We start from the raw sequence: 12,042 nt of genomic DNA, 5'->3' as shown, positions 1-12,042 counted from the left end.
ACACACACACACACACACACACACACACTTGGTCGATCCCTTGCTCTACTTTCTCTCCCTCCCTCCTGCCGCAGAAACACTGAGGTCATGTTTTTCTCTAATATTGGCAGCAACTTCACAGTTAATCCGCCAGGACAGGCTCTGATTGCTTAAAATGTATATTTATTATGAATATTAAATACGTAGAGTCGTTTATACATCTCCTAAATGTTCTAAAGTCTTGTAGCACAAACGCACATCAGCCCTGTTGTATCATTATTTTATCAACTGACGCATCCATGTGCGAGGTCTGCAGTCTGAGTCTGATCCCAAACATAAACACTCCGCTGTAAACATTACGTAACCACATAGGCGCTGGCGTGCTGGCCGTTACCATGGCAACCGCATCTGCAGGGAGCCCACAGCTGGGCAAGTCGCTGGATGAGGATACTGGGCGACATTTTGGATCTACGAGGCACGAGCTGATTGGAGCGCGTCCGCGGCGTTTGGAGCCAGAGTGGCTCGTGCAGCAGTCCAGTTTCCTGTGCGTTTAAACGGAGAAGGTGCACTGCAGTGGGCGGAGCCAGGCAGGTGCCCGAGCACGTGCCGTGCGGTAAGCCTCGTGCCGGAACATTAAAGGCTGGCGACCACACACACGCACACGTATATATTTTACATGGATTCTGACCTTCCATTGTGCATGGTGTCTGTGATGCATATCATTAAAACACACACACACACACGCACACACACATACACACACACACACACACACACACACACACACACACACACACACACACACACACACACACACAAATGAATTAGGTGTTTCTCCAGAATAGCCCACCATCTATCTGATTGGGGTAATAAAGGCGGCGCAGTTAGGGTAATGAAACTGACGGTCATTCCTGAACTTATTCAGACAGAACAGATTTAAACGTCATCGTATGATTGATGAGCCCCCTTAATGCAGCTGCAATGCATCCTTCACGCTAAGTTATCAGAGACTCTGCAATCCAACCTTAAGTAAAGCACAGCCCCACGGCTCCCCTGTGCACTTTGCAATAATCGCATCTTGTATCCAGACTGTGGGTTTTACAAGTCAGATTAAATGTACAACTCAACATACTGCACGTCTGTTGTCCTCGCTGAGATCTGATTTGACTTTTTCATGTAAAGTCTACACTCCAATAACATAATTATTTCCCTTGTGTTTACATCTCGCCTGACACATGAGAGGCATTAGGGGCCTTTGATACACGGTGTGGCAGGCTATACTGTTATAACCCTGATTCCAAAAAAGTTGAGACACTGTTTTAAGTGTAATACACTGTGTTTACTGTAAACAGTTTTGTAAAGTGTTCCTCAGCCCATGCACTAATATCCTTTGAACAATCATGTGTTCACAAAGTAGTGAACCTCTCTCCATCCTTGCTTGTGAACAACTGAGCCTTTCCAGGATGCCCCTTTCATACCCAATCATGACACTATTACCTGTTACCAATGAGCCTGCTTACCTGTGGAATGTTCCAAACAGGTGTTTTTGGAGCATTCCACATCTTTCCCAGTCTGTTGTTGCTCCTGTCCCGACGTATTTGAAACATTTTGCTGCATCAAATTCAGAATAAGCAGATATTTACAAAAATCAATGAAGCTGATGAGATAAAACGTTAAATATAATGTCTTTGTACTGTTTTCAGTTGAGTATATTTCAAACAGCATCCCAACTTTTTTGGAATCAGGGTTGCATATGTGTTTTTTATCCTCTCAAAGCTGAAGAAAAAGCAGTAGTACTGGAGTATTTTCAGCCATCAGCAGCGATTACTGTGTTACTCTGTGTGGATTAAACGTGACCTCATTCACGCTTTTGCTCAACATGTTCATAATGTATCCCTGAACACCTCACGACTTGGTATGGATGTAAGAATCTATCTTCCATACATCCTGTGTGCATGTATACCTCTATATCACTAAGAACACCTGTTCTAGGTGGCACGGTGGCACGGGGGTAACACTGTCGCCTCACAGCTAGAAGGTCCCGAGTTCTATTCCTGCCTGGGGCGCTGTGGGCGTCGGGGGCGCCACCATGCCTTCAGTGCCTGCTGCTCGAGGAAAGGGGCATTTCTGTGTGGAGTTTGCATGTTTGCATGTACACCTGGGCTATCCTCCATTAAAAAAAAACACTAAAAACATGCAAGAAAACGACAAAGAAAACTGGGTCCCCGGGTGCCGGTTGGATGGCAGCCCACCGCTCCTGGTCTGATGCGGAGGAAGGACTACCGGATGGGTCAAAAGCGGAGGACAAATTTCACCAATGCATGGCGTGTGTTAGCATGTGTAGCAGTGAGTGACAAATAAAAAGGGGACTGTCCCTCTGATTTCATTTCTGTTCACACCATTTAAAAATCAAGACTCTGACAAGCCATGTGAGCTTTCCCCTCAAAGAGACGCTAACCTCCCCAGTTACCTGAAATCACAAGTGATTAGCGTGTTTGGTGTCAGGTACTGACCTGGAGGAGGCCTCTTTCTGAACATCTCCACTCTGCCGGCGTCCTTCTGCTATGGCCCATGGGATTGTCTGCAGAGGAAGCGAAGAACACAGACGAGAAGAGGCCTTAATTGTGAAGAGAGGAGCTGAGGAGGAGGAGGAAATGAGGAGGACACAGCGGAGAGAAGAAGTGGTCACGACAGAGGAGGTGAAGTGAGGGCTGTTTAAACAGATATCCTCTTCTGATGCAAAGCATGAGAGAGACGGTGCTCAGCGCTTTTTTTAAAAAACCAAACCATGAGTTTTCTCTTCATTTACTGTCACGTCTTTTTTTGTTTCAAGGTGTGAAAAACATTTATTTGCTCCACAGCAGACAACAGTACACACACACACACACACACACACACACACACACACACACACACACACACACACACACACCAGACTATCTGTGGTCTGTTGGAGCCATAATGAGCTAATGACATTCAGCAGAGAGCTGCATCTGTCTCTGTGGCACACTGCGTCTGGGGACTGGTGGCTCAGGCCAGATCCACTGTCAGTCTCCTCCTACAGTTAATGAGAGGGAGTAATGGAGCGATATTTCTTCTCTCCCCTCTTCTTCTCACTTTCCCCTCCACGCTTGTCTCCTCTGTTTCCATTTATGCTGATCTGTTAATATTACACACCCCACTGCTTTCACTCTGCGTTTTATCTCGGCTAAGTAACGTAAGTAAGAAGAGGCAGAAAGATGAGAGATGAGTCTGCAGAGGCGACGCGTTATACACCTTTGTCTTGGGTTTGTAGCACATATTCAGAGGTACAAACAGTATGGCAGACCAGCTGGAGGCAGCGAGCCTCCGATCAATACTCCTGAGAAAAAGCAGCTCTGCCTCTCTCTGTGCGAGTTGGGCTGATCAGCTTTCAGCTACAGTTTCCAGCATCGTCTCTTGCCCTGTCATACACTCTCCTCTTTTACTGCATGCTCTCTACTCACTTTCTCCACTGTACACCACCTCTTTATCAGTCTAACAGAGTCGTTTGCCATGTTCTCTCACCTCTCTCCTCAGCCTTTCACTTGTCACATCCCTACCGCTCTCTCGCTCACCATCTGTGGCCAGCATCATAACCCTAAAGACCCACAGTGCTGGTATGAAATAAAGCTGGAAACCCAGAGAGCGAGAAACACCAGGGACACACTGAATACCTGAACGCCTTTCTTGGCCTCTGGGCAGAATTAATCTCTTTCACTGTAGTGTAATATTCCCATAGAGCTGGTGGTGACTCCAGTTTATATTCACAATATTGTTAATCTCCTCAGATAAAAGCTAATACACTGCAGAATAACTCTTGCTGTTGTATACTTCTTGAGCTTAAAAAACACATTTAAAGCGTAGGAAGGCTGTATAACCCTCTGGTACTTAGGGGAAGGGCCATACTGTATGGTGGTCTTTCATTTTGTTTTGTCTCTACGTTTTGTGTCTTCTCAAAGTAATAAAGTATTTTACAGGCTCCCATCTGACATCTTACTGTAATAAATTCTAATATGTCTTTTGTGATATCTGCATGACATCCTATTAACCCCCCCCCCCCCCCCCAACAAGCTGAAACGATTTCAGACTAGAATAACTCTAATTAAGTTACACGTATATGCATTTGGCCTGCTCTGACAGCAGGTTGTGTATTTCTTGAGGAGTAATTAAATTACAGGGTTTTTAATCTCCTCTGATACACGATCATATAGATGCTAATATAGTTTCTTGTGGTATCTGCATGCTGTTAAAGTGAGCAACAAGTTTACTGTAGCTCTCTATAGTTACTTTCATGAGGAAGCAGAGGATAAGACGATAACAAAGTCTAACAAAGTTAAGTCATCCTGTAATTGGCCTGCTCAGAGGGCCGCTGGTACATTTTCTTGAGGAGGAATTAAATTCAGAGAGAGGCTGATGTGTATGATGAAGAACACAGGGTGGCCTTTTTTGTTTATTGTTGTTATTTTTAATAATTTCCAGTGTCTGCTGCGCTGTCTTCAGCTAGTAATGAAGTGGTGTTCAGGGCAGTTGTTGCTTTCCTCTGGTCTATTTGTTAATACTGATGCAGTTTTTGTGGTGGCTGCATGACACCCCATTAAAAACCACAAGATTATAGGTCAGTTAATTTCACAGCGAAGCAGAGCAACTAACTTAAATGACATAAGATAAGGACAGAATTCAACCAGTGTGTACAGTGCTGAAATCAAATCGCACCCCATGAGCTCTGCTAGACATCCATTAGAGGAAGCGCAGTGATGTTTGGAGTAAGTACGCTGTCATGACTAACTTTCACTTTGACTTTGAGAAAAGGTTTTGACTCCTGCCAGACTACAATAACTTCTCTATATGAAATCCCCCGAAACTAAGAACTGTATCTACTGTAAGAACTGAGCCGCTTCAGTGTAAATCATATTTTGGTGCAGCCGCCTGTAAGAGCTGAACACCCCCCCAGGAAAGCCGACACACATCAGTATTTAGAGCTGATAAAGTGAGACTGCAGAGCGGACTGGCCACACATGATGGGGGGCAGCCGAGCGCAAACACAGCTCTGAAACACAAACCTACCTTTACAAGTTGCCGTTATGAACAGCCTATGGTCCTTGTGCAGGCATCCTCGCTGCTCCTCCCGCCGAGGTCATGATGAGGTTCCGGGCTTGAATCTGGCGGAATGGCCCGTAATGAGATGGGAGGGTGAAGCAGGAGCCCGGGATGCGCAGGAGGCACCGTGTCGAGGTGAGGGCGAGTTTGGCTTCGGCCAGAGGAGAGGAGGGAGGAGCAGGAGGGAGGGAGGGGAGGAGGGACCGTACCTCCTTCACCTTCTCCACCTCCAGCTGCACCTCCTACATTCCGGACCTTAAAGCGCATGAGGGTCTGACAGAGCGCTCTGATTCACTGGAGGCGTTTTGTGAGTGTTAACACTTTGAAAGCACAATCTTTTAATGTTTTACTGATTTAAACATCTTTGTTATCTACACATTAAAGTCTTTGCTGCTTTAAAAGCCCAAACACACACTTTATTTATCGATAACCGCGTGCCTTTTTTCTCTTTACCGCCCTCTGCTGCTCTGTCAGCATTATCCGCTCTAACATCTGCTCACTGCTGAAGGGCGCAACATCTGCATTACGCCTAAAAAAAAAAAAAAAGGACTGTAACATTGCTATGGGAATCTACACTGCATCTGTAGATTTAACAGTATGAAAATTAACAGGTTATTCATAGTCATAGTACGCCAATAGATCTTTCATAAAGGGATAAAAATGTGAATGAATTTCATTGTTTTAAAGATTAAAGCCAATAAGCATGCAGCTCATAGACACCTACCAAATTTCAAATTGCGTTTTTATTTTCAAGTAATGTAGCATACAGAGATATGCTCACGTACTGTATGACACAAACCTTCTCTCCATCTCTGGCTGGAGGCATGAAATCTCATATAAAGCATCACATTATCCAGAGCAGCATTTCTGTGTATGGCTGAGATGCTAATTAAGGAGCTGCAGAGCAACAAACGTGTTCAGGGAGAAATCTGCTTGTTTTTGCAGTGTTCTCATATTTTAATGGTGATGATCATTAGACAGTAGTCTTACTGTACCTGAAACCCTCTGCACTCCCGCTTGTCCAGGATGTGGAGGGCCTTGACCTTAGCTTGTGTTGAGAGGGAGGCCACAGCTTCCACCCACAGGCAGACTGATGACAAACAAGCTGAGCCTGACAGTGAGACTGTGTCTCAAAGCAGGGAGCCTACATTTCTGCACTGAGTATGTCATTATGGATTAACAAGACCTGTCCCATTTCAAAGGTTCCCTCTTGTGCAGCTCACAACCAGTGTATCAGCTGAAGCTGAGCACACCCCATTATTTTTGCACCCATTGTAACATGTGGGCTTAAGTCATAGTTGTTTTCAATGCTGTGCCATCTGAGGGCCCAAAGATCACGTCCATCCAATATTGGTTTTCGGCCTTGTCCCCTGCGTACAGAGATTTCTTCAGATTCTCTGAATCTTTTAATGACATTATGCACTGTAGACAATGAAACCTCCAAATTCTTTGCAAGTTTAAGTTAACATTATTCTTAAATTAATGTCTGTCACAGAGCGGTGCACCCTCCCCATCTTTACTTCAGAAGGCTCAGCCTCGCTGGGATGCCACAGTCATGCTACTAACCTGTTGCCAGTTAATCTAATTAATTGCGACGTCTTCCACCAGCTGTTTTCTTTTAGCATTTCACAATTTTTCCAGTCTTTTGTCGCCACTGTCCCAACCTCTTTGAAACACGTTGCTTGCATCAATTTCTAAATAAGGATGCAATTTTCAAAAGACAATCACAGACAATGACTATTTTCAATGAAATATGGGGTTTCAATGTTTTGCAAATCATCACATTCTGTTTCTATTTATGTTTTACACAGAGTCCTAACCTTTTTGGACACAGAGTTGTTGACGAATGTTGAAAAAAATCTAAAGACAAATATTTTGAGAAGGAAAAAAGACGGCTGCCAAAGACCATCAAGATTGTTGTTCTTTTCTCCTCACCTGTGAATTGATGTCGCACGTAGTCTGTGACACTGCTGCCAATGTCACAGACCACCAATTTAAAACCGTCTTGACCTTTGCGAACATGCCTCAAAGGTTCGTACACGTCATAACAATTTTCTCTTGAGTGTATTTCAAATAGACTCAAGAGACCAAAGCAATCTAAAACACTGATGAAAGGACTCACATAATCATAATGTAGACCTCCAGACGTCTGAGTCCTGTGTTTCCTGAAGTGGGATGACTCTCTTTCCTAAAACCTCCTGACAGACTTATGACAACAAAGACATGCACTTACTACCAGGATTAAAGAATGAAATGATTTCCCTCTCTGTTACCTGTGTGTGGAAACCTTGCTTTGTTTTTACAAATCTCAATGAGACTGTAAGCCTGAATTTCTTAGTTCTTGTTAAAATTCTGTTAATGAAACCCGACTAATGTGAGTATGTTTAAACAGCTCATATACTGGTATACTTGTGTCTTTTTTTCAAACTATGGTGTATCATGTACACCTTGTTTACACATTTAATATGATAATGGAAACCCCTAACCCTAAGATGAGTAGAAATGAAATTTAAAGTGACAGTGACATCTTATTTTTTAACATGTGCTCAGTACTTAAAATGGCATTTCATAAAAAGTAAATTTAACTCAGTAATATAACTTACCAAAAAAGAAAATCTACATTCTAAAGAATACAAACATCAATGTAAACAGCATTTTCACATAGTCTCCTTTGCCTCCACTTCCACTGGCTGTAAGAATGAAGTTAACTATACTTCATATACAGATGGAGCGGCCTCGAAATTCCCCTAATTTCATGCTGGGGCCCTGGCGGGTCCGTGACCGGTCCCTGCTCTGCAGTAGGCAGGTTCGTGACTGTAATGAGATCCCCCGTTGGTGGGTTTCCTGTTTGTAGCGCATTTTAGATTTGCGGGTTGCTATTTGATGCGGTTACCAGCAATACGCAGAGTCCTGTATGTGTGTGTACAGTATATTACTGGACAGAAATCATTTACAGTGCGCTGAAGAGGGAGGGACGGGAGGATGAAATGCCAATTTCAGCCTGTGATCTGTTAATGTCTGACTGAACAGCCTCATGGAAGTGATATTTTACAGTTCTACATATTTCAATCTAACAAAATTCGTTAAAACAAGTCACTTGGTGCTTTCAAAGCCATGTCATTGAGCTGATGGGAACTGAATCTTTTCGACTGTTTCTGTAATGTGAAGTATGGTTATTATCATATAGGAAGTGATTATATACAACTTTTTTACATGAGTTTGTTTTTTTTGATCACAACAATCACAAAAACATTCATACAGTATATTGTAAGAGAAAAACTTAGGAATTTTCTGTTTGCAAATCGAAAATATGCATTAAAACAGGCTGATGGAAACACACATTTAAGACTTTTTTAAGACTTTGTGCAGAAATATTTTTCTAAGTTGATCTAAATAATCAACGTAAAATAGTTGAGTAACTGTGACTGCCTAACTACAAATAAGCCTACTAAAGCAGATGAATGTAGTGGAGTAAAAATCTTTGCCCTTGAGATGTGTTCCTGTGAGGGACACGCCATCTCCTGGTGACACTCTGCAATTGAATGAAGAGGCGTGTTTATAGTGGATTCTGGGCACACCCCCAAGAGGAGGGGGGGACTGGTAGCTGGCTGGCAGCCGGCTGGGAGCCGGCTGGGAGCTGGATGGCCTCTGGCCTGGAGGGGAATTTCGAGGCTGCTGCATCTGTAGTATAAAAAAAGATATCCCTGGTATTAATCTTACCAGCAGACAAACTCTCAAACATAATTTAAAACCCGATTGCTGTCTTAAACTTTCTGAAAATCTGAAGGCAGCTTTGTTGTGTGGGACATAACAATAACACTTAGAGATGTGCAGCCTTAAACTCAGTGTCCCACATGGTGCTGGGCTGCTTGATTTTGTCACTGATGGTGGAGGGAATGGAGAGGCTGTCGGGTTGGTCCGGGTCAGGCAGGTGCCAGTCGATGAAGACTTTATACATGAGGGTACCTATAACAGCTCCGACAGGTGGGGCCACCAGGGGTACCCAGAACCAGTAGTTGTAACACCTGGACAGCAGACACCCAGATTAACATCACACAGGAATTCAGATGAGAGTGTGTTTGCGGGTGTATTTTCTTCAAATGTCGTCTAATTCTTAAAGCGAAAAGGAAGTGATGAACCCACAGAGAATAATCACCAATCTTTTTTTGTCTCTTTTAGCTCAGTGTCTTGGTTTTATGGCTCAGTTCTGCTTCACTGTCAAAAGAGCTTTGTAAGGCCATGTTATGTCAGAGTTACTCTGTCCTCTAGTGGGCAAGAATTCATTCATGCAGCTTTAAATAGATTAGATCCAATACAAAGAGTATTTAGAAGCTGTAGAACCGCAGAAAAGCCATAGGATTATGAGCTCATACAGAGGTTGCATTGTGGAACAAACATCAGGTCATAATCAGATGTTCTGTAACAAGCTGACTCTTCACGTTCCTTTGATACCGCAGACAACAGCTCTAACATCTGATAACCTCTGACATGCAAGATTTTCTGATAAACCCAAGGCCAAACACCTGTAAGAGTGGCAAACAAAGCCCCTCTGAAATGTCACTGTAGGATTTTGAATGAATTGTCTAGCTTCGTCAGTAAGGCCTTTAAATGTTTAATAAGAAATATGTATTCTTAAGTCATCTGCCTTGCTGCCCTGCTGTTGTGTTTATTGCGGTGCATGTGCACCATATATGTAAGATAAGATGCTTACGTGAAGACCTCTACGCCCCAGCCTGCAGTCAACGTAAAGAGGCGAGGCCCCAGGTCCCGAGCTGGATTTATTGCAGCACCACAGTTAGCTGACATTGACATGGAGATCCCCAGGACGATCACCGCCACTATAACAGGAATCAGCTCAGACGGAGCGGGGGTATTCCTCTTTTCATTGAGACACAGGATGCACAACATCAGCATGCCAGTGCCCACAACCTAATGAAAGAACAAATGCAGCAATTACGAGTTCATTAAAGGAACAGCTGTCAAGGTACTGATTAAAGTGTACACAAATCCTCTCACTGACCTGGTCAAGGAAACTCCTGCCCAAAGTTATGTACTCTGAGGGATACGTGGCAAATATAGATGCTGTCTCATTTGGGCCATATACAGTCAACACTCCTCCACTGAACGCCATTATAGCATCTGTAGCAAACGACAAAAGAAACAGGTTTGCAAATGTATAGAACAGAAAATTAAAGGAAAAGGGTTCTATTACTAGCTCAGCCTTTTATTTTGTGAAGCTCTCGTCAACACCTAAAGCCAGTTTGAGATTTACTTTTGCTCGGTCACTCTCTTTTATTCTCTTAGCTTCCGCCGTCAACATCTTCTACAGTCTTTTTGCCTCTGCCGTGATGTCTGTGGGGGCTACTGAACCTGGTTCTGTTGCCTACTCGTCTGGCTCTCGATCCCATTCTGGTGCTACCTCCCTGCCAGCATTCCCTGCTGAGTCCCCACAAACCTGGGACCTGAAAACTTCCCCAGAGTGGTCCAAAGCTCCTGTGCTGGTGGTGTAAACACCAACACTCCCCCCGGTGCTCAAAGCTCTTGGTCCAGCCAGAGTACTGTAAGCTCGCTGCATGGCTAACTGAGCTAAATAGCTAATGGTGGCTACAGTGACTGTAGCAGCAGTAAGCAGTTACGTTAGGAATAAGTAAGGCTTGTCAGGGAAAACAAGAAGACATTTTATGTATAAAATATGGTCCATTTTCAGCTAAATTAAACCCATTAAGCTATGCTCAACCCAAGTTGGCCTCATACAAGGACAGGGGTTCGGGGTGCATTTTGGGAATGAAAGAGGCCCCATTCTTCCTATGACAGGTCAGTGTAACGTCAAACGATTCTCAAGATGTTTTTTCAAGGTAAAGAGTTGCATTATGTTGCTTTAATTCATCACCCGTGTGTATGTCAATGATAAAGTCTTTGAAGTGCTAGAAAGACAAACCATAGTAGACCAGGTAAACAAGCCCTGATGCCATGTAAGCCCCCAGCAGCTGGGAGAGGCAGTAGGGTACCAGCCTTCCCCAGGGCACCTGACCAGACACACAGAAACTCAGAGTCACCGCTGGGTTCAGATGAGCACCTACAAAAAAAAAAAAAAAAAAAAACAGGAGATGGAGGGAGAGGAAAACAGGAAGGAGGAAAATAAAAGTGAATTACAGCAAGAGAGATTGGAAGATAATGAAATCTTAGATTATTTGTAGCCATATAGCGTGTAAACTAAGAGTAGTTGTAGTCTGGTAGATATCAGTCACAGTGAAGACCTTGAGATGCTGGACAAGACCTCTTTGCGGAGCTGTCCAGACATTAGTGTAATAAATCTAGAGTGCTCAGATCAGTAATGGAAGAGTCATAAATCAGAGTGTGAGGCAGCAAAGTGAATACTGCTGTTGTATTTTAATCTGATACCAAAAAGATCATATCGTTGGAAAAGTTATTATCCATTTTAGTCTTTTTTTTTTTTTTTTTTTTACCTGTGATGCCCTTGGTGAGATACATAGCTGACATGACACCCACAGAGAAGGCCATGTTGACTGACAGGAACTGGCCCTTAGTCTCTCTGCTTGTCTTCACCTGTGCTGCAGCAGAGCAGCCAAAGAACTTTATGGCAGATAAAGGCAGCAGAGTGAGCAAGAGAAAACCCGAAACGTCAAACTTCAGGGGAACAAGCCTTCCACGGCAAAAAATAAACTTACAAAAACCACTTTTCCACTGAGTATTTAAGCTCACTTCAGAATGATACAAGCAAAAATACATTCAAAACTAAGAAAATCTTTTTTTTTTTTTTTTTGTAATTGTATTTGTATTTTTGAAGGGATCTTGTAATCACCCTCAAAATCAAAAGCCATCTCAAAGAGTGTCACTTACCAGCAAAACAAAAGTTCCCAAGAACTCAGCCATGCACTCTCGCACCAGGGCATTCCTCACTCTCAGGGCACGTAGCTTCAGCAT

At 43.5% G+C, this 12,042-nt stretch overlaps 1 protein-coding gene across 1 annotated transcript; it reads right to left on the bottom strand.

Annotated features, from left to right (window-relative positions):
- Window positions 1-8,917: 8,917 nt before the first annotated feature.
- aqp10a (aquaporin 10a) lies at window positions 8,918-12,042 on the bottom strand. Its single transcript, XM_070966829.1, has 6 exons — window positions 11,959-12,042; window positions 11,565-11,691; window positions 11,036-11,173; window positions 10,118-10,236; window positions 9,809-10,026; window positions 8,918-9,122 (listed from the first exon to the last, which is right to left on the bottom strand). The coding sequence occupies exons 1-6, from the start codon at window positions 12,040-12,042 to the stop codon at window positions 8,918-8,920; spliced, it is 891 nt and encodes a 296-aa protein (XP_070822930.1).

Source organism: Chaetodon trifascialis, chromosome 7 (genome assembly GCF_039877785.1).
Source record: "Chaetodon trifascialis isolate fChaTrf1 chromosome 7, fChaTrf1.hap1, whole genome shotgun sequence".
Taxonomy (NCBI): Eukaryota; Metazoa; Chordata; class Actinopteri; order Chaetodontiformes; family Chaetodontidae; genus Chaetodon; species Chaetodon trifascialis.
Note: the sequence above shows the minus strand (reverse complement) of the source record. Positions and strands in the feature narration are given on the sequence as shown.